This window comes from Amblyomma mixtum, chromosome 5 (genome assembly GCF_055824585.1).
Source record: "Amblyomma mixtum isolate Tamu chromosome 5, ASM5582458v1, whole genome shotgun sequence".
NCBI classification, from domain to species: domain Eukaryota; kingdom Metazoa; phylum Arthropoda; class Arachnida; order Ixodida; family Ixodidae; genus Amblyomma; species Amblyomma mixtum.
The window spans coordinates 83705649-83729348 of record NC_143016.1 but is presented as its reverse complement, the minus strand read 5'-3'; the positions used below and the strand labels follow the sequence as shown (position 1 = coordinate 83729348).

General features: G+C 45.9%; 1 protein-coding gene across 1 annotated transcript in view; it reads left to right on the top strand.

The window, feature by feature from the left end:
- Nucleotides 1-19803, top strand: part of LOC149342855 (uncharacterized) — a 38379-nt gene extending 18576 nt beyond the window's left edge. The window contains exons 7-9 of the mRNA XM_089545371.1: nucleotides 1358-1469; nucleotides 2511-2593; nucleotides 15794-19803. Coding sequence (XP_089401497.1) covers nucleotides 1358-1469; nucleotides 2511-2568 — 170 coding nt within the window. The 3' untranslated portion in view covers nucleotides 2569-2593; nucleotides 15794-19803. The remainder of the gene's footprint in view (nucleotides 1-1357; nucleotides 1470-2510; nucleotides 2594-15793) is intronic.
- The last annotated feature ends 3897 nt before the right edge of the window (nucleotides 19804-23700 follow it).

Genomic DNA, 23700 nt, shown 5'->3' with positions numbered 1-23700 from the left:
GTGAAGTTCCTTTCAGCCAGCTTCGTGGAGGCTTTGCTTTCGCTTTATTTTGTTTTTTAGTTTTCCATGAATAAATAGTTTCATTCGCAGATAATACAGCTGCAAAATAAGTCCGCATGAATAAAAATACGCGCGGACTATTTGCTACTACGGACTACTACGTATTACTCCGCCGATGGCAGAGCGGCAAGCCGCCACGGGACTGGGTGAAAGGCACTCCACGCGTTGGTCGACTCCGCCCACCGTACAAGGCAGAATTAAAAAAAAATGGGCGGGAGCTGGACGTTAATTCGATTTAATTAGGGAAATTGGCCACACAGGGCAATAAGTCGCAGTTTCTAAGAATGCTAGGAACGTGTAGATCGAGTTCCCGCGGCAAAAAGAGAAGTTCAGATTCCTCTTCAGTGCACCTTTAAGTTTGATGTGAGTGACGGGGAAAAAAAAAATGTTTCAGTTTTAAATGCAATTTTTCAGCAAGAAATGTGTCTTGTTGCTGCAGGACAAACGTCAGCATAGCCATAAAGAGCCATAGAATCGATTTTTGTTGATGAATGAAAATTCGGTGAACAAAAAAAAATGGCCAAGGTTCAGTGTGGCTTGAACCTAGTTGTACAAGCGAAAGCTCTGTTAAGCATGGTCTCCACTGTCTCAAATCAGAGTTCAAGGTCAGGTACCTAATGGTCATATACATATGATCACGTGGTCATACTACCACATCCTGGGCCATACCACCACACAGTTAAGTTCAGTCTGACCTTGTGAGGCATTGAAGGTCATTGTCGATGTGGTACCCACTATCTCATATCAAAAGTCAAGGTCAGGTACCCAATGGTCATAGTCATATAATCACAAGGTCATTTGACTATGACCGCTGGGTACCTGACCTTAACCTTTGATCTTGACATTTGATATCAGATAGTGGGCTCATACTATCATTCTTTGGCCATACCACCGCGCAGTTAAGTTCAGTTTGACCTTGTGAGGCATTGAAGGTCATTGTCGATGTGGTACCCACTATCTCATATCAAAAGTCAAGGTCAGGTACCCAATGGTCATAGTCATATAATCACAAGGTCATTTGACTATGACCACTGGGTACCTGACCTTAACCTTTGATCTTGACATTTGATATCAGATAGTGGGCTCATACTATCATTCTTTGGCCATACCACCGCGCAGTTAAGTTCGGTTTGACCTTGTGAGGCATTGAATGTCATTGTCTCATCCACATCGAAATTGGAAGTTGTGCCCTGAGGAGTAGAGCTCTTGCTCTAAAACTCGATGTAGTTGTCCTCATTGGCCCTTTAGCGTGCATCAGACTCACCCTGAGTGGCCCTTCGTCAAATTTGCGTCGCAGACGGTGCAACGAAGCGGACGACGCGGAGTGCAGCCGTTTGCGCCGTCCCAAGTGCCACACCACCTGAGGAGCTCCAAGAGGCAGTCGACGAGCCACACAAGGTCTTCTCAAGGTTAAAAGACATCATTGACAGCGAGGACAGTGAATGATGATGAGAAGACACTGTCCGCATGTACATAGGCAGTCTCACAGCAGGCCAAGGATCGCAGTAGCTCTTCTCACGCTCCCAGCGTGGCTGATCACTGCCGTCACTCACGGAAACGCTCGATGAGCAGCTACGCCATTTGGCTACCCTTAGCCGCTTGCTGGCGACAGTGACGTTTCAGGTGATGGGAAGAGAAGCTGTGAGGCAATGGTCTAACCTTACTTCTGTCTCCCTCCTCCTTCATCGTTTATACACCGCGTTTTTTTTTTTGTGTCGCATTATTTTTTACTTCTTCACAGTGTATCATACTATTGTATACATAGTGTAAATGGGGGTTGTGAAATCCCAGACATTTGGGATGTGGCTTGCAATGGCCACTGAGAGATTTTGACTTGCCTGGTCCTGTCTTGTTTTGTCCGTAGTGAAGAAATCCTTTTACCCATTGCTGGAAGGTCAACACGCCTTCTTAGCTTACGCACAGCATAGGTTACAAGGTGAACGGGTGGTAGATGGCCTAAAATGCGCACACACTGTGCTTTGCTCTGTCAGTGCGTGCCACTGGCGGCAGAGTCAGTTTCAAACTGAACCAAATAGATTTGCCGGCAATTTGGTGCCGTCACCTTGCTAGCAACTCGTATGCTTTCTGCCATGTTCTCTGCTTGTGGAACCTGTTTAAGTTAAGGTGCTGAAGTACTTGCCTGCTGCAGTAAATTGGCCCTTGTTTTTGCAGATTTTTACATACTTCTTGAAGAGAAATTGTAATTTAACAAAACTTCTGTTTGGGCTAGATGGTGCATAGCTTATAAATAAAATGAAATTTAAGCGCACACGAAAAACGCACACAAGAGGAGGATACACAAAGCGCCTGTCCTGTGTGTATCCTCCTCTTGTGTGCGTTTTTCGTGTGCGCTTAAATTTCAATTCATTTATGAGAAATTGTAAGTCTGGTGTTTTGAGTTTCTCTTCTGAAATATTTTTTACCTGTACCATTTGTTCCTTTTTGAACAGGATGCAAAGCATGTGCCAGGAATTGGTCAAAGTTGCATGTCATCAACTTTTCGAGTAATGGATTTGCAACTTGCAAAAAAGAGGTTGGTGACAAAGAAATGTTATGATTTTATTTTGAGCATTCAAGTCATGCAGCCAAAGCTCCACTTTCGTACGGCTTTTAAACTTGACCACAACAGCATCACAGGGAATGTTATGTTTGCTGGAGAGCTTCCGCTTGAACTGGATTTCACGCAAAGGTTGTGAAAGAATTGGGCACTGGTTGAAACTTGAGGATAAAAAAAAAAAACTCGCCCTTCTGTTTCTGAAACTAGGTCAAAGGGTGAAACTATGGTTCGTGGTTATGTTTCTACTACTACGTCAACAGCTCGTAGCCCAGTTTGTCCCTTTAACAGCCTCTTCCTAGTACTTACTTGCGCTTGCGAGCTTTCTCACCTGCAGTTTCTTTTTTTTTCCTTATCAACTTTCCAAACTAAACATTCCAAAATTTCACATTTCTACAGCCTCGGGCTCTGGTTCAACTTCGGGATTTTCTCGGGTTTCTCATTTATTCCCGTCATACTCTGCACATGTGGCTCCAAATGCAGTTTCTTTCTCATGTACTTTCTCCTTTTATTGCCTTTTGCAAATGCCGCTCTTGTGGAAGGTACTCTTACTGCTGCTGTTTGCGCTTTATTTGCAAATTATGGTAGTACAGGTGCCCACCAAATGTTTCCAGCACACAAAAATTGCAACAATGCCTTATTGCTGTGCATCGCGCACACTGCTGCCCAGAATGCCTGGCTGTGTCTCTGTGCAATGGGAAAATTCAGGTTTTTTGTGATATTCCAGAATGACAAGGCATAAAAAATGAAAATTGGTCTTTGAGGAAAGTAGTCTAGTTTATAGACAAAAGCGACTGTGCGATGTCAGTGCACGTTAAAGAACCCCAGGTGGTCGAAATTTCAGCCCTCCACTACGACGTCTCTCATAGCCTTAGTCGCTTTGGGACGTTAAACCCCATAAACCAAACCAAACCAAACCGTAGTCAAGGGCTCGGAAATTTCGATCACCTGGGGTTCTTTAATGTGCACTGACATCGCACAGCACACAGGCCTCTAGAATTTTGCCTCCATCGAATTTCGACCACCATGGCCGTTATCGAACCTGCGTCTTTCGGGTCAGCAGCCGAGCACCGTAACCACTGAGCCACCGCAGCAGCAGGTTTTTGAGGAAAGGAAATACTGTCATACCTCGTTATAACGAACATGGGTATTACGAATAACTGGCTGTATCGAACTCTTTATAAATATTTTTGACAAATGCATGCAATTTCCACTTTTTATATTAAACACGATTGGCCATGAAGCTGATATTTTGAACTCCCTAGCGCCAAACTGTGCCCGTTCGGATGGCAGGTGGCAGGCTTCGCCGCACTGCAGAAGTGACTGGTACTGATGTGGCAAGCGTTTGTGCCAAGGTTTGCACTTTTATCTCGTGCTTGCCAACAGCGGCCTGTAGGGTTGCAGTCCGGCTGTCAGCACGCGTTCACACCTCTGGCATTCGTTGACAGCGCCCTGAAAGCAGCAGCACAGGCGGTTGTAAGCTTGCAGCAACAATCCTGCACTCATGTCAGCTGTCGTCGAGGTGGTGAAAATGGTGATAGCTTTCGCTCTGACGTACCGCTTTCCACGTAACACAGCTGTGATGCGGGGAAGCCACCATAGCCAGCACATAATTTGTGTTTGCGGTGCTTTGCGGGGAGCCAATCTAACTGGCGCTCGAATTTTTGCGGCCTTCAGAATAGCCGTGAGCACTTCGAAAAACCACCAAAACCTGGGAAAACAGCTTCTATTTCTCCAATAAGGATTGCCAGAATTGTTGTCCCTTCACCTGCGCCACTGTTGCATGTGTTTCTGACGAAGTTTTATATTGCGAATTTCGGCTGTAACAAGCTATTTAACGATTTTTTACTTGTTTGCTATAACGAGGTTTTAATGTAATGCAGTAATTGTCTCAGATTTCGATGGACACCCGAACCGCGCGGTAGGGGAAGGGAGAAAGGTGGGAGTGAAAGAAGAAAAGGAGAAAAGAGGTGCTTTAGTGGAGGACTCTGGAATAATTTCGACCACTTGGGGATTTTTAATGTGCGCTGACATTGCACAGCACACGGGCTCCTTTGCGTTTCGCCTCCATAGAAACGTGGCCGCCGCGGCCAGGATCGAACCCGGGAACTCCGGCTCCATAGCTAATGGCCCTAATCACTGAGCCACCATGGCAGGTAAAGGCAGCCATTCTTTGTTTGCTGTCAGTGCATGTTAAAAAACCCCATGTGGCTGTAATTAATATGGAGCCCTCCACTACCACACCCCTCATAGTCCATGTGCAACTGCAGGTCATTGAAGGGAAATTGCGTAGGTTTTAGAAATCAACGAGCTTAGGAGGGTTGAATGTGTGAAACTTGCAGGTAAAGCATGCGAAGTCTTGTTGGGCTAGCACTTGAAATAGTGAAGCAATCGCCGATTAAAATCCGGACACCCTTCAAGCTTCTCCGCGGTGCAAAACGCCAAGTGGGGGGCACATGATTACGTCATCGTAGGTATCGGTGCATTTCCAACGCACAAACACCTGCTTTGAAGGAAAAAGAACCAACGCCACCAAAGATTAACCCTGCTGAGAGTTGTTTGGCAGCGTCTAAGAAGTCGGGGCAGGTTGTGGCTGATGACAGCGGTAATTTGAAATCATACCTTCCGTGGTGTCACGCTGAGTTTCTCCACACTCCTCCGGTGCATTGAGGAGAAGCGCAAAATTCAATCGTCGATTACATCACTATTGTAAGTGCTAGTGCAAGAACACTTGGCGTGCTTTATCTACAGTCTATATAGATTTGAATCCTCGAATATCGCGAAATTCTCATTAAAGTGCTGCAGTTGCCCTTTAAGCGCCACACACTACTGCTGCTACTTTTTCTTGTACTGCAGTGACCAAAACCAACAGGTTTAACGCCATTCATGTCCAGCTGCTGGCAGAATTTTTCATTAGTTCTCAAAAAATGCGGTCATGCTGTACATTGCAGTGCAGTTATAATATTACTAAAAAAAAACGAAAAATCCAATCGCTCATTATATCTGGACTTGGAAAAAAGCTTCTAGAAAGCACGCGTATACGTCCTAATTCGCATTTGTCACAGTCAGAGAGTGCGCTTTATAGAAAGTAGGTTGTAACAAAAAAACAGTTCATTCTAATCAACTAAGTAATAGGTGCGTCATGTGTTAGGCACGCTAAAGAAGTATCAGCTCCTCCGTAGCAGCTCCAGCTTGACAGTTTCATTGTGCATAGCATCGAGCTGCTGCGTGTACACTGACGGTAGTCCTATTGATAATTGTTTGCCAATTCTGATAATTCTAAAACAGCTCATTGTTATAACCAATGTGTCATTTATACAGTAGACACCCTTTGTGATAAACTTGGATTGACTAGAAAATTTGTTCATCGTATCAGAAGTTCATCTTAACTGAAGGGCGTCTAAAAGAGGTGTGTGAGCATGCTAGTTGTGTCCAAATATATGTTATATGAAAAAAATGAATAAAATAGCCTTTCAGGGAGAAAATAATTTCAAAATATAGTATGCATTGCACTGTGCATTGCACCATGCATGAAGTGAGATGAAGACAGAGCATAAAATCAGGTTATGTTCACGTACTTGAAAATGCCATCGACGTAGTTTTCTTTTTCCCCATCCCTATTTTCTCGCTGTATCCATGGTGGCTGCTGTTTGCGTGTTTTCTTCCGATTTTCGCTTTCCATCCTGCTCTAAGCTCTTCGAAAGGTGTCCAGCAGGGTAGCCGTGCTTCTCTTTTTTTATCTCATTCCTTTTGCTCCATAGCTGTTACCAACACTATGAGCAGGCACACTGAGCGTTTTTCCTTACGCTGCAGGCAATGTGCGCGACGCCGATATCTGGCTACCTCTGGACTGCGATAATGCTTGTTGCAATGCCACGTCTGTTGAAAATGCAGCCCCGGAGTTTTTAAACCCGAAGTCAATGCGCACACGCAGTTTGAGCATGCACGCCTTTTAATCTAGGAAGGGCAACGCTTATTAGGTGACGTACATGAGATGCCAGGATCTGTGCCCGCAAAGGCGTGATGATGCCCTGACTTTTCCGCGCCCGCAAGAGGCCTTTCCCCCAAGAATGTGCGCTTTTTCAAAACTGCTTCATCGCAGCTTTGTGCAAAGGTGCACAGAAGTCATCTCATGGGGGTTCACTTTCTTCCGTAGAAGCATTTTATATAATCTTTTTATTTCCTTAGTGCCACACAGGCGCCCCGTGAGTGCCGTTACTCGGGGTCACTGTGGTTTGTGGTTGCTGCGGAGGTTCATCTTAACCAAAGGGCATGCGAAACAATTCATCTTGGTTTATGGTTTATGGGGGTTTAACGTCCCGAAGCAACTAAGGCTATGAGGGACGCCGTAGTGGAGGGCTCCGGAAATTTCGACCACTTGGGGTTCTTTAACGTGCACTGACATCGCACAGCACACGGGCCTCTGGAATTTCGCCTTCATCGAAATTCGGCCGCCGCGGCCGGGATCGAACCCACGTCTTTCGGGTCAGCAGCCGAGCACCGTAACCACTGAGCAACCGCGGCGGGGCAGTTCATCTTAAGTGGATTTTTTTTATATTTTACATTTTTAGAAAAATTTGTGGAAAGTGTAGATCCCACAGTCCAGTGGGATAGTTCAAAACCAACTGCTAATTTGATACATGTATGGACGCAGAAACGTCAGTTGTGTTATTCTCTTTTTTGTTCACTAGTGCCCATTTCTTTCACACTGTTTCCTATTCACCGAACATGCTTTCGCCAAACTGTTAACTGTGAAAAAAAAAAAAAAAAAACTTATCTGTGCAACTTTAAGCGCACAAAAATATGTTTTTTATAGAAATTTTAATAGTTTTAAGTTCTTGATTCATATTGCAGCGAAGAAGCACAAACACACGAAGAAGGAACATGCAAAAAACACGGACGAACGCTTTTTTTGCGTGTTCCTTCTACGTGTGTTTGTGCTTCTTTGCTGCAGTATGAATCAAGAATGTTACCAACTTGCCCAAAAACGTGTTTTACTCTAGCTTTAAGTTATCTCGGAACATTGTTTTTACAACTTCTCTGCCCACTTTAACTTTCAAATGTGCTACAAAAGCAGCACTTAAATGTCTGTACGCCACTGTGTCATCGTATTGCCTGTGCTGTGAGTGCTATTAAGGAAGCATGCTTTGGGGTTATACATGTGTTCTAATTAAATTAATATGAGTTATGGTTATTTTTTTAGCTAACTGGTACTACACCAACTTCAAAAATTCAAGCATATTCTGCTGTAGCATTCTTTGCGTACAGTAATGGAACTGCTGTACTGATACATTGCCACAATGGCATTGTAGCTATAAATTGCTAAAAAAAATAGCGGAAATGTGCATGTGGCAAAATGTGTCACAGGATCTGGAAAAGTGTAAGATTTTTTTGCATAGCATTGAGCTGGTCTCTCAATAAAGGTGCACTGAAGAGGAATCTGAACTCTTATTTTTGCCGCTGGAACTCGATCTACATGTTCCGAGCGTTCTTGGAAACTTCGAATTATTGCCCTGTGCGGCTGATTTCCCTAATTTAAATTGGATTAACGTCGGGCTCCCGCCTTTTTTTTTTAATTCTCCGCAAACGGTGGGAGGAGTCGACCAACCTTTCACCCAGTCCCGTGGCGGCTTGCCTCTGTGCCATCGGCGGAGTTATGCGTAGTGATCGGCGAAAACAAAGAGTCCACGCGTATTTTTATTTTCGTGGGCCTAATTTGCAGCTACGTAGTCTCTGACTAGACCTATTTATTCACGGAAACCTAGAAGAAAGAAAATAAAAGTGAAAGCAAAGCCGCCATGCGGGGAATTAAAAAAAAAAATGCGGTAGTCGGACGTTAATCCAATTTAATTAGGAAAATCGGCCGTACAGGGCAATAAATCGCGGTTTCTAAGAATGCTGGGAACGTGTAGGTCGAGTTCCCGCAGCAAAAAGACGAGTTCAGATTCCTCTTCAGCGCACCTTTAACACATGTTTCATTAACGCGTGTCTTGAATTACCGGTCATGTTAAAATTCCTTTACGATGCAGGAACTCCAATAGGTACTGTGTGTTTATCACTGCTTGTCTTGCAAGGTCTTCTTGGCAAAACTTGGATATCTCGAAGTCTGGGCTACAAAAAAACTCAGAAAAGAAGAGGGGAGGCCTGCAGATCATGCCATAATATGTGCACTTGACCATCACTGTGTACTATTCTTTAGTTGGCACGAATCTGGCAGTGACGTGCTCCGCCTCTGCTCCAGAACATGAAACAAGGGTGCAGTTCGTTTCCCAGATCAGAAACGGCCAGGCAGTCCAAGAAAGGGGACATGTTGAAAGGAGCAGACACCTCCAAGTGGATGCAGGTAGCGGCAGCATCTGGTACATGGCACAGATGGCAGTGGTCACCACCACCAAGTTATTAGCAGTTGTATGCTCAAACTTTGCATGCATGGTTTTGTTGGCCATGTTTCTTTCAGTCTCGTACGTTAAAAACTTAGGTACCTAGCTTATCTTGAAACTCTTTCTATCTCAAAATTTTGCATTGTTTCTACAACTTTTAGTTCATCATCATCATCAGCTTGACTATGCCCACTGCAGGACAAAGGCCTCTCCCACATGTCTCTCCAATTAACCCTTTCATTCGCCAACTGCAGCCACCGTATCTCCACTAACCTCTTAATCTCATCCGCCCACCTAACTTTCTGCCGCCCCCTGCTGCACTTGCCTTCTCGTGGAATCCACTCCGTTGCCCTTAAGGACCATCGGTTATCTTGCCTTCACATTGCATGCCCTGCCCAGGCCCATTTCTTCCTTTTGGTTTTGACTAGGATGTCATAAACCCGTGTTTGATCCGTGACCTACTCTGCACTCTCCCTTTGATTTAATGAGGTTTTCGTGTACATTTGGTTGGTTACTGTGCTCGGGAGTAGAAATGAGATCTGTGCAAAGCAGGCAGCTATGCATTTAGCTTGTAGAGAACGAGGAGAAGAGATCGACGAGTGGCACAGGTGTACAAGGCGTCTCGTGTCGTACCCACGGTGGCGCCGGCGCGTCTCGTTGCCTGTCTCCTTGTCCTCTACAAGCTCGCGGTGACAGAGGCAAATGCTAAACATTATTGCAGTCTCCTCTTGCTCTCCTTAGAGTCAACAGAGTGCAGAGCTTAAAATCAGGGCAATCTCAGGGGGGCCTCAGACACCCCACCAGGATTGGCAAAGGTTCTGAGACCCCCCCCCCCCCCCCCCCTCATGCTAGACTATAAGGACCGATTGAATCCGAAGCAGGCAATCATTTTTTATTCTTAATTGTCACAAGTAGTTGGAATATTTCTTCCTAATCGTTTTAAAAATTTCACTGTGATTTTTAGTCAGAATCAATGACATTTTTGCTAAAACCCGAGACTGAGAAAATTAAAAAGTCGTCAGCGCTACACAAAGGCTGGAAGAAAAAAGAAAAATTCAGGGAGGCGCTTTGTTGACCTCAAGTGCGGTGAGTCGGAAGCCTTAAGCGCGATGGTACTGCTTGCGTCACTGATGTGTGGTTAAGATCTTAAGCTTCGCCTCTAAGAGTGGAACATGACAGCGTCTTGCAGCGATGTCACGGAGTCCACAGAACTCTATCGCCCGTTCGGCTCTACGCCTTGCTCGTCCGTCAGTTGGTTTTTGAGGAAAGGAAATGTATCTGTCTTGCATATCTCGGTGGACACCTGAACCTCGCTGTAACGGGAAGGGAGGAAGATGGAAGACACTGTATTTACTAGACGCGCCTTTGTTCATTCCAAACCATCGAGCTGGCATGATGGAGTTGTAGCGTGCTCGTCTCGCACTCTGGAGGCCCTGGTTCGATTCCCCAACTCGACCAATTTCCTACTCGGTTTTATTTATTTATGTGGTCTGACTAGAAAGGTTAATTAAACTACTTGGTTAATTAAACAATTAAATAACCTCAGTCCCACTTACTTGGAGCATCACTATACCATCCCTTTAATTGGTTGCATGGTTACTAGCCAAAGTACAATTGGCCCGTTTGAAATTCACACTCTGTGACGTCACAACCATTTCGACCAATTGAAAAGCGTGACATTTCTGTCGACAGCTCCTGCTTACAACGATGAGGCATTAAAGGCCTTAAAACCCATGTCCTCACACCACGAGTCAGTCCGGAGCTGGCCACAGCTCTGAGGCTGCACAACAACAAGCACACTGCTAGAGCACGGGGATTGCTTGCTTGAGGTCTGTGTTATAAATTGAGCAAACAACGACCTTAAAAAATTATTTGTATAAAAATTGTATAAAAGAATGTGTAAATGTGTAAAACAGGCCACCAGCTGCTTTCTCTATCCCTCTCTCTCCCTCTTTATTTCCCTCTTCACCACTGCGCATGTGCCATTGAGGGAACTGTCACATGACGGGCATGATGGCGAAACCGCCAATGCAACTTTTCTGTCATGATTGGATGGTGTCGCAGCAGATGGCTCCTTGAGCATGTCATTTTTCCCACTGGTGTGATTCTCACTTAAAGGCCTACTTGACAAACTTTACTTCGGCTAATTTTGCGCTCCATATAGTGTGCATGTTATTAACAATATTTATATTTAATATTAGGGCTGTGAAGCGTCTAGAATTTTAGTTAGAAGCGTTCAAAAACCTCTGTAGCAGACGACGCAGACCCCTAGCGGTGTGCTGAACAACTAACAAACCTGACCGGAAATGACGCACATTTGAGACACCGGCATCGCCGGCTCGCCAGTTTCAAGCGTTCTGAAGTGAGTGCGCGCCCCTTGTAAGCTCTTCTTCTGGCGCGTTTCTGGCTGTTTTCACCGCGAAGTTCGATGGTATCCGAGAAAAATAAACTGCTGGCATCATGTAGACGAAGTGCATGACCGCGGAAGGGAATACGAGGAATGCGGAAAGCACCATGTATACCTCTCGGCCACTGCCCTTCACCCCCGATCTCGAAAGCTGGTGTCAGCTGTCTGGAGCTCAGGTTTTAACGTGAATTCCCCTCTCTTCTTCAAAAAAGATAATGGTGGGTGACTGACGCTTCTGCCTCGCGCTAACCCCTTTTGTGGGTTGGGCTTTGTCAATAGACCTGTCCCGGTCTACACCATGCATCAGAGCGAGCGAGAGAGCGCGCGCGTCAAGACCGGCCGTGATCAGAGCCCCTACGTCTTTCTGGCCGGATCGGCAAAGCATGCCACGAACCGAAGGCTTCGAGGCGTCTCTAATCGGGAGAATAAAGAGGATGGGGGAACCGCTCGTCACAGGCTAGCTAAGGCGGTCCAGAAGTTAAAGTGGACGGCTTTATTGCTCATAGAGCAACGCCTTTTTGACGGCACATTATTTACACCAGGCAGAAGTCTAGGAGAGGTCTGCTTCGTCTGAAAAGGAATCAACATATGCACACCCGTTTATTGCAGGTACAGCTCTGCCCAATGCGCAATAAAGCCGTCATGCGCCGAGTGTATCTGCTGCCTTGAAGATTTGCAGGCCAGGCTGAGAATCCTGGAAGGCCACACAAGCGTTACTGAAAACGTCGACTTTCTTACTGCCTCACGCCATTCACACTTGAGGTCGATTACAGGAAGCTTCAGCGTTACCATTCGAGACGCGTCTCCAAGACCCCAGAGAACTGCACGCATGTTATTTGAATGATAATCTTTTCAAAGAATTTAGATTTTATTCAGTAGGGTAAGGGTGCGGGCTAGTTGGTGATCCATAACATATAAATACCATAACATATAAATATCAAATTTATACGTTGGGTTAGAGACACCTACGGTAATTTGCGCGGTGGGCGTATACGGTCGACTGGGGTTCGGCAACCACGTCGTTCTGCCCAGCTGTGTGGTTTGAAAAGATTAGAAAAACCTTTCCGTCCCTGCAGCACACGGGCTTTAAGTGGTTCTAGGTAAATACTGTAATGAACGCAACGCATAAGTTTTTGTTCATTTGAATCGACATGTATTTCGCAACGCGCAGTGGCTTGCCCGACCGAGGCGCGCAAAGATGAACCAGCCCACCATCGGCACCGCACTGATGCCACGGTCCTCGAAGAGAAAAATATATATTTATTTCGCAACACAAATTTTGCTTCTGGCATATTCTTTCGCTTAACGCAGCACTTAATTCTCTTCAGCTCTCTTTTTACACATCCATCTGTTTTTATTGATTTAACTGGCGTTCACAGCATCTGTTCCAAATTTCTCTGCACAGGCAGGAATACCTTTCGACGGGGGAGAAAAATGAGAAGGAAAAGGAGAAGGCAGGTCATTTTTTTTATCAAGACAACAACAATATTGCACGCACAGCAGAGCTCACATGTGCTGTTGGCACGCGCGTGCCCGCTCAAAAAAGCCGACTTTATAATACAAGCACTTCTACTTGGCCTCCATTTGAATATGCTTCCTTCCTCCGCTATATCCGAACTTTGCACAAGCTGTAATCGAATACTGCCAGGCAAACAGCGCTCACAAGCATTGCGGCGCGATCATCTTCACTGAGGTTGAGCCGGGACTTTTCTGGTCTACTACAGCAAATAAAGCACGTTTAAAACTTTTTCTAGGGCGTTTCATCCGTGTCAAGATGTGTGTTTTCACATATAACCAGTATTTATCGCACAAAGTGCTGCACGCGCTACCGCTACCAGCGCTTTGCTCGAGCCGCAACGAGCAGACGCTCCGAACCCGTCCGGAGTAGTCTCGAACATGCGTCACTTCCGGCGGGCGGCAATGGCGCCCGTTTTTCCAGTTTTGGTATTGAAAACTCCGATTTTTGCGTGCCTTTTTCACCGTAACTGCTTGAAACTGGAGCGTAATGTTTTGTGGGTAGCATAATACCGGGGTGTACTATGAAAAAACAACCTTTTTACGATTTGAAAAATTTCGGTCAAGTAGGCCTTTAAAAGGAAAAAACATAACTATCTTAGCACAGCCTATGGACTTGAAACAGTAGTATAGTGCTCTTTGCAGTTCGCAAGGCATGGACAGGACGCATCAAAGCAATTCAGCAGTGGTAAACAGGCACGCCGTGGTCATGCATCACATGTGCGCACAACTGTGTAGCCAGGACCAACCTGTTTGAATGAGCCATGTGGAAATGGCTAAACTCACATGGAGACATTCTGCACAACCGCACAAAGCGCACAAGTCAGTGCTGTGAGGAGCATATTCAGCAAGCATATACCGGGTGTCCCAGCTAAATGTAACCAAACTTTTAAAAAAGGCGAAGTGTCCTAGTCCAGTGAAACCAATTCAGGATTGTTCATAGTCGCGTGGCCTAGTCTTGAGTATTTTTTTCGCTCTTCAAAGTTAATTAATTAGTTAAGTTTAATTAGCTAACTTTTTAATTATTGACTTCAGGAAGAAAGTGTCAATGCAAAAGTTGTAGATCCCCTCGAAAAACCACTAGTAGTGCTGTTTCCGTCAAGTTACGATTGGCGTAGCTTCATTTATTGGCCTTAAAAGAAAGTTGTCACTTGACCAGCTGCTCGCTCACGTCTCTACCCCAATGTGCACCCAAAGTCTCATTGAGGAGAGGACTTCGGAAAAAATGGATTTTATTCTCTAAGGCGCGTCTTGGGACGCTGAAGTGGCACAGTTGTCATGTGGAAGCTTTTTCTTATTGTGCGGGTTATGGTTAAAGGCCGATAAAAAAACTACTTTACGTAAATATTACTTTGCTGCAAATGTTTCAGTAAGGTGTTTCTCAAAGCGATCTACAACTTTTCCATTTACACTTTGTTCCTCAAGTCAATAATTAAAAGTTAGTTAATTAAGCTTAACTAATTAGTCAACCTTGAAGAACGAAAAAATATTGCAGACTTGGTCACGCAACTCTAAACAACCCTCATTTGGTTTCAGACGGCTAGGACGCCCCGTGTTTTTTAAAAGCTTGGTTACATTTAGCTGGGACACCTGGTATACATGCACATGGGCGTGAAATGCCTAGGTGGAAGAGGCCTCGTGCACGGGCACTTAGAGGTCAAGCAAGACGCACACAATCACGCACATTTAAGAGTGGAAAAAAAATTATTTAGCAATTGTGAACACAGCTAACGCACATGTCGTTTCAATACTTTGGTCATGTCAGTTAGGTTGATTCTGGGAGGTGTCTTGTGCACAAGAGACGAGTACAAACAAAGAGATACAAACCACGTACGATGCTCATGCTGCATGTATTCTGTGTCCCTTTGTTGCTCCTTGTCTCTTTAGCATCCAGATGCATCAAGATACATACATCCAGATATCCTTGTTGGCAGCATTCTTTGACGTGTCAGTGTAGCTGACATGGATGATTGCCCTCCTGTGGAAGCAAATTCACTGAGAGCTCTCCTATTGCTCAGAGTGTGCTCCATGTTACAAGGGGATCGGTACGCTAGGCGCCTTGCGAAAGCTGATGTGTTAGGAAGCTTTCAGAACTGTTGTGGTGTAGAGGAATTCTAATACGATAGCATTTGTCATCACCCCCTAAGCCCCGCCGATATCTGGTCTCACGAAATTCGCTGATTGGTCGAGAGAGGTCACGTGACCTTGTGATGTCATCACAACCTGCCCACCATTTTGTGAGCAACCTAGTTTCGCGACAGCAACCTAGACAGAGAATCGAAATGAAAAATCAGAAAAAGAAAAAATGTGATGTATGCAAATGTCGGCACCGTAGCTGCACAGCAGATACCTGCTACTGCTGCTAGAAGTCCGAATATGGCAGTTGATGGACAGACAGTTGCAAAGAAAATGACGCTAACGCACACAGAAGTTGCGACAGATGCTGTGGCAAACGTGAAATTTAGTGCTACTGCGTACCATTCTTAAGGTGACTTAAGTACTATCCCAGTAGTTTTTTTTATCTCTAATTTTTAAGGTCGCTTTCGTTTGCCCAGTGCAGGAAATCTTAAAACCGCATGTAGCATGTAAATACATGCCAACTCTTGCACCAAAACAGCCTGAGGCCATGCAGTTAGCACTTTTTTATAGTGCTACAACTTGAGCTTAGAGGTCAAACAGGAGTTCCATCACTGTGCATATGAAAATGTAGGCCCAGGGTTTGAGTCATTAGGAAAGGTGTTTCCGAGTCCCATTTTCCAGCACCTTCAGTAGCCGCCAAATGTCAGATGCAGATGAGTGGTCTTCCCTGTCTGAAAGCTATTTGTAATGAAGTTGAGAGGTGTGTAACTGCTCTTCCGTTTTGTTCTTTTATTGCAGAAGCTCCTTTCTCTAAACCTTCAAATGCATTCTGTGGCATATTTAGAAGACATGAAATACCATACTACCATGCCTATGAAGCGACTGATGAGTGCAGTTTGAAGGCTTCCCCCCCTTGCAGGCAGTACAATAAATTTTTGTAGATTACAGTGCAAGAGACCTACGTTGGACTTGCAGTGTGTTTTGTTCAGTCATGCCAAATTTTAGTAACCACCTGTGCTACTACTTATAACTGTGTGTTTGACGTTCCAGCATCTGTCATTTGCCTGCTCACCAGGAGTAATCTGTAGCTAAATTTAAGCTTCTTTAATGTTTTAACTTGCTTGACAAAAGAGGTGCAGGTAATTTCAGCATGTCTTGTAACGTACCGTCTCAGAGTGGAACAGGCGTTACCTCAATTCATCCTGATTTCTGGTTGTCTGCAATGGCCTGAAATTTATGATGAAACTTTAAGAAAGGGTTGAGTTAAATTCCTGTCAGTGTTAGCATATGTTGCACTCACAGGCTGGCTTTCATATGCAACGATCGTTGTGCAAAAGACCTCCAGTTCTCTTAGTTACTACATTTAGGATTACTGAAAAGTGAGAGGCTTTTTTTGCTCAGCAGGTGAGTGTTGAGGTTTTTTTCAGACCCTTAATTTGCAGCAGAAGCAGTATCAGCCAGAAACGTGGCAAAAAGTAGGCTTTGCATTGCGCACAATTTTTTTTCATTTAACTTACTTGAGATGCTACTTGATGAGGTGAGAATTGTCATCGGTGGCACTGTCGCGTTACTGTAATGTGCTTCCACGTTTGTGCATGAGTTTTGTAATGATGCTGCCTGCAAACGGTTCGGTTCTTGGCGGGGCAAGTTGTAAAATGCAGACGCTGCGGCGCTGGACATGTTGCCTTAGTGTTAGGTCAATATGTAAATGATGTCCACGCTTTTGTGTGCATTTGGAGATGAGAGCTTGTCGATGGCTGCAGGTGTGACCTTAAGTATGTTCAAATCATGTGGACTTGCCAGCAGTATGCGCTCTTAATCATTGTGCATGTGGCCAAAAGTTAATTTGCTCTAGTATGGTTTATTGTACTACTGGTGGCATCAAAGTGTTCTCATGTGCTGTGTCAGTGGTACGATGTTCTGAGGCCACATTCCATCGAGTTGCTTTAGCTATTAGCCATTTTATTTGTTTGCTGGTCACATTGGCACATACCAGGGCCTGATTTTATTGTAGGCGCGGTTTAAGCAGGGGGATAAGGTCAGGGTTGGTTGCCTGCTACTCTTGTACAGTGCATTCAGTATCAGCTATATGAATAAGTCTTTCTCAACTTCTAAAGTGCTTACTGTTCCAAACCTGAGTGGCCGCTAAAAAATATTTTCTGTTCATAGAGTAAACTTGACAGATTCAGACTAAGGACTCGGAACACGAGGGATGTGTTTAAACCCTACCTGCCCTGCTACCCCTTCCTTCTTGTGGTTTTTTTTTTTTTGCTGAATCTTTGCACATTGCTAGCTGGCATCTTGTAAAGTGCCAGCCGCCACTTACTACCAGTTGCTAGAGCAGTTGGCATCTCTTGGTGGAACTGGTTGGCACAAAAAATGCAAAAAATAACCCCCTGGACATTGCAGTGTGGCATGCCTTGTCTTTGTGTTTGCATATTAACTGAGGCCCTGATGCTTTGTAACGTTTTTGCTTTGTATGCTGACTTTTCTGAGCCCCGACTTTAGTGCTTAGGTCTTGAAGGTTTATACGAAATTAATTTGCATACATCTAAATGGAGAGAAATCCTGCATGCATTGTGTGCTCTCGACTACCTGCCAGCTGTCTGTTACAACAAGCAAGTTCCCAGGCAGAGCACTACATGTTTCTTGGCAGCACACAGGCAAGATCACGAAAAGTGAACAGTCTAATGGCTGTGTGGCACACTTGGACTACATTTAACTGGGGGCATCTTCTAATGTATCATCTCTCCCATAAGCTGCAAAGTGCGCAGCTTGGAGCCACAGTAACCATGGCAGCCACAACTAAATTCAGGATTTCATTTTAGCGGCAGGTCTCAAGTGTACATTTTTGTGATGGCAGCATGCAATGAAGTCAAGCACAAACTAAACTTACCTATGCATCAGCTTATGTTGTAATTTGCCAATTAACATTGATGGTCGTGATGCCAAGATAGTGAAGTGCTCCAGGGAGGACAGTACTGAGTTTTATTTTGCTGTCTTCCAATATTTTTTAGTGTAATTGGCAGCCTAATATGCAACGAAACACATTTAAAAGTTGGCTGCCTACCTGTAAAATGTCAGTCTCTTCGATTTGACTGCACTAGCTGCACGAGTTCAGAGAGTGCAGTACTGTCGTATACGTTTTGCCAGTCCAGCGCGCGCCCTCTGCACTTTCCTCTTTGTTTTGTACAAGTGCAGGCCTAGTTCTCGACTAGTTCTCGACTGCGCTGCACTCACTTCGGAGCTAGTGCCAGCCAGTTTATGATGCCGGGTGGCCTGCACATTTTGTGAACTTGCCTATTCGTTTTGACAGCGACAGTGTGGCACTAGTGTTGTGAACTGCCGGAACCAGCCTTGCGCGCTCATTGCACAGTGGTAGAACTTTAGCAAAACTAGTGCAGCCAGTGCAGCCAAATCGAAGAGACCTTGTGTGTTCTGGTTAGAGTGCATTGCCACCTGAAGTGCAGATTTCTGTGACTCGGCTGTCAGAGAATGCAGTATAGGCAGACCGCACTGCTTTGCTGGTTGATCAGTTGTGATGGTTGTCCTGTTCACAGTGGCTTGAAAAGGCATCAGCAGTTGCACCATCCCACATCAGAGGTGTTATTACTGCGCCAAAGCATGCCGCCTTATGTGGTTGTCTAGAGCGTGAATGTTCAACTTGCAACTTCTTGTTGTGACCGACAAATGTGCAGCATTTACGTTACGACCTGCCAGTTAACCTAAAAGGAGTTTTTATGCAAAAGGCACTAAACCCATTGAGTGCTGTTATATCCGTCTCTATTTTTCCCTCTTCCAATGCTGCCTAGTAATTCTGACATTTCAGTCATACATCTACTGAAGGTTTTGTTTTTTTCATCTATAACTTATTTTTCTAAGGTTACTTTTTGATATCTATTAGTTCTCTGGAAAGCAGGGTTTTGTATTCATTGTGACAAGGATCCACTGTTAAATCTTTAATCTTCCTCTGTGCTTAAACTACTCACACTCGTAAGTAGTTCAGGGGGTTCTTCAGACCTAACTTTAAGGTTCTGCACACTGGCTGCTATGCCAGATAATGGTCATATTGTTCTGCAGGACTTGCTTCGTAGTAAATCCAAGGTGCAATTGGACCTTTTCTAATGCTGTTTCCTCTCCATTCATTTGGCTTGCTGTCAAATTTGGCTAAAGGTTCCTTCTGGTGACTTTTGTTCTCAGTTAGTGTTATCATTACCTTGTCACTTAGGCACAGTCAAGTGTTTCCATAGTGTTGGTTCATAAGCATATTTGCATTCCTAGTGTCACTCCCACAGTGTGCGCAGGCTTCCACAAAACCTGTAGAGTGTGCCAACAGTAAAGAAGCGTGTGGCAGAGGTGTTGAAGGTAACAGCTGTACATATTGTGATACCATCAGTACCTCCATGTAACTGATTTTGCTTTGCTTCGGTGACGGGACCTGCTGTGTGAGAACTGTGTTGTGTGAATGTGTGTGCATGTCACCAGCCCGCCTTGACATTGTCTTAAAGAATCTGTGAGAGTGAAGTTTGTGGATGATGGTTTATGATGTATGTGCATCATTTTTATGCGTTTGTATAGGCATGTTTGCTCATGCGTAGTGGTGTTCAGCCTGGTAAAAAGTGAGTTTATGGTGTGAACTGGGCGGTTCTTTGTACATTGCGCCTTTCCTGATCTTCCATCCATACTGAGATGTCTGGGAGAGGGTTCACGCTTTTGAATGGCGTTGATATTTCTGTTTTAAGAAATACACATGCATATATAGTGCTCCACTCATCATGTAGAGGAGGAATAAAGCAATGTAAAAAGCACCCACTTTCATCTTTTTTTCTGGACGACTGGAAGGTGTTCACGGCTTCTCACACTGCTAGTCAAGTGCTTGTGTCGCAGCACACCTTTAGTGGGAAAGACTGCTGCAGGTAGGACTCGGTGTGAGGTTGTAAACAATGGCAGTGAGAAACTCATTAAGTGCAGGAGAAGCTCGCGCATTAGATTGACTTTGACCTTGTCACGCTTGAATGGCTGTTTTAGGGGTGTCCTTCTTTGCCTAGTTGATTAGCTGTTGCAATAGAGGGAGCTGCATAAGCTGCCGATGTAGGATGTCTGGATACTGGCACAGTGCTGGCATCGAGGCACACAACTGACGTTCTCTAAGTAACAGCGTGCCTAAAATTCATTCAATCAGCTTCATGCAGTGTGATGTGCATGACGCAATATTTCCTTGAAAACATTTTTTTAAATATTTACTCAATGAGAGTGCAAAAGGTAAGAGCCCAATGGAACCACTGCAGGTACAATTGCTGACAGAATATGGACCACGCTTCGGCGTTCCATCTGCTTCCTCTCTTTGTGTAATGGTAAAACAGTTAAATCTCGCTATAACAAAATAACAAACATAACGCAAGAATAGCTATTTCCTCTTGGCAGTACCCATGGAAAGCCATGTGTTTGATATCTTGCTTTTATGAAGTAAAATTTTATTATTAAGGGATATAACGAACCTCAAGTGAACTTCACTGGCCAGTTCATGCACCGTCTGTTGATTTGTAATGATGTGCAACAGTTGCGTTGATGGGTAAACTGAAATTACCGGGAATGTTATTCGGCTGTGTCGATCATCCCACTAAACAAGCGAAAACCCGCTTGCAGAATTTCTCCGGGTGATCGATTCGTAGGCTTCGACATGAAAGATTTCGACTCTGGAGCACCCGTCTCAGCCGAAACTCGAACACGTGGCCCACTGAACGGTGTCGCAATGCGCAGTGCAAACGGACCTGTGTGCTTGGATAGAGTTTTCAAGGTGATTGTAGTTCTCCCGTCCTCCGATTTCTCTGGGACACCGCATGCAGTTCTTTTTTTTTTCCATTCTCACGGCGTGGTCGCGTGGTGTGACTGTTCGGGGGCGCATTTGGTCTCCTTGATCGTATCATGGGCACGCTGGTTCCACAAGCCAAGATGAGTGACAGCGGTGAAAAAAAACGAAAGTCCAAGATGATTTCCGTTGTCCAAAAGGCGGCCATGATCAAAGCACTGATTAACTTCGGTCCAGCGTGTTTGTTTTCCAGCTCAAGACGTTGATGTGATGTGGTGAAGCAGTAAAGTTGCGCAGTTGTGACCAGCGGGATTGCCCGTTATGCTGGGAAGCCAACCAAAAGGGTGCTGACACAGTTGTCGCCGCGCGCCCGTTTTTACTGCGGCCAGTATCGGCTTTAGCGCCAAGAAAACAGGGCTGATTATTTGGAATTGGCCTCTCCCGGCCCCCTACGACATTGCCACTCCAAGACCCGTTTTCTAGGCGCTGAAGCTTATGCGTGCAGCGGGAGGTGCGCATGCACGCTGACGAGGCAGGCATAGCGGTTGGTGTACCTATATTCGGCCGCATCGCAGGCTTCCCTGAATGATGTGGACAGGGAAAGGAAAGGCACCTTTTGAGCCCCGTATTTAGACACTGAAGGCCGCTGTAAAAGCGGGCGCACGCGGTACCATTCCATCGCGAGCACCCGTTGTGAACGGAGTACCTGTTTCGATCGAACAAGTATAGGCTGGCCACAATGACGTCAGCACAGATTGGCGACAAAATAGATGCCAGCTGTATTGCCCTCGGTCTGCACGATGGTAGGCAAGCCCGTTGGCGTGCGAGGACTCCAGCCAAAGTCAGCCTAGGCCACAACGAAGAAATACCAGGGCTTCTTGATTCCAATTGTTATAGGCGCACAATGGGCATTTACGTGCGGAAATATCGAATACTCTAATTTTTTATTTTTTTTTTGTACCGAAAGCTACATTGGCCACAACTTGCGATTTCGCTGTGGCGGCGCTCCGAGGAGGCACAGATACCGACCTTGAGCCGTTGCCTAGCAACCGCTGCAGCTGGCAGACGCCGCGCGCTCGCCGCGCCATCTGGCATGACGTCACACCGCGGGCCTCGCCGCGGAGCCGCCGCCGCCGTTTGGTATGACGTCACACCGCTTGCCTCGTCGTTGCGCTCGTCTCCGCTCGCTTCGACAGCTGTGTCGCATGCCTGATAACAGGTCGGAGGTTTTTGAAGGAGAGCTCGCTTGCGCCGCAATCGCAGTTGAGGCGGCATTACGGACGGCGATAGCAGGAGGAGGCCTGGAATGGACATCGGAACGAGATGAAAGGAAAAGAATCGCCCAGGAAACAGGAACAGCGCGCCGAACGACTGGCTAAACACCGCGAATATGCGGCCGCGAGACGGGCACGTTTACGTCCGATATCTTGACCGCTAGCAGCAACGACAGCCGTCGGAAGAGAGACCTGAGTCCTGCTTTCGCTACGTATATCCTGGCATAGCCAAGCTAAGCCGCAGCCAATATATTTATATATATATATATATATATATATATATAACGCATGAGAAGAGTTTGAGCGCTAAAGCGTGGTCCATGGTCCATGTTATTCTGTCCGCGACTGTACGGTCATAAAAGCAATCTGGCTGCCGCTGCAAGGTGTGCTGCCAACTCATAAATACAAAGACACGGAACACCAGCGGTTTATGAACGCTGCTCCTTGCGTCCCGGGCAATGTGAACGGTACACTGGAAGCCCATAAAGGAGACCCCTGTCAACACATCCGTTGGTAAAAACTGTCGTTGACAAGCTTGCTCTGGTGACAAAAATTGGTTTTCTAAGCGCTGTAGTGAAATTAACACCTAGCTGCAAGTCAGTGCTATAATTAAGTCTTGCAACGATCACCCAAGGCGAAACCGAAAAGTCGGCGCCTTGGAAAGGGTCTGTCAGTAAAGTTGCGGTATGTCTCGGATGTTAAAGAACGCCGCTTCACAAGTATCCTCCTACACGATTTTTTTTTTTAATGCGCTTTGTGGAAGCTGAGTTATATGCAGACAAAATTTGAACTTCCGCGTCTTCGCGCCTTTTCCTCCACTCTCGTCACTTTTCGCACGCCAAAACGTAGGTACTCCTCTGCCGGTCCCGCCCACTCGGCCCCTCGCCTACGTCCACCGACTCCCGGCGCGCGCGAAGTGGCCAAAAGATTTTGGCGAGGCGAATCAGTGATAAACCCGGCTGCTGATGTCACTTGCACAACCACACAACATGACGTCGTATGCCAGGTTTCGCACGAAAACCCCCGGCACCGCGCGCGTCGCCGCGAGATGCGAAAGCGGGAATTTTTAAAAATGTATTGTAAATTCTCCGCTCGCTTTTGAGGTCTCGTACGCGGCATGAACGTTCGGTGGCCTGTACTCTACATAACGCAAGTGCAATGGATTTTTCGGGCACAAAGCACAGCATGGCACAAAGCGCAGAACGGCGTACACTGACAGTCAGCGGTTCCAGCAGCACCAGCGCGAAGCGCGCGCTCTCCGAGATGATGATGATGATGTCCTCAGGCTGAATGGCACATACCCACGGCGGGGGATTGAAGAGCAGTCCCACTGCTGCGCGGGCACTTCTTCGTCGTTACAATGGCCCCCGGCGAAAGAGGAGCCATCCTGGCGACTCAAGGCGTGGTGCACGGGTTCGTGGTAAGGCTTCAGGCGGCTAATGTGAACGGTTTCACGGCGGCGGTGGTCTGAGGAGGGTGTCAACTGTTCCACGACGTAGTTCACGAGGGAACTCTGAGAGACAACACGGTAAGCGCCGTGATATTCGGCGAGGAACTTGGACGACAGGCCAGGAGGGCCAGAAGGGACCCAGAGCCAAACAGGGGAGCCGGCAGGTAGGTGG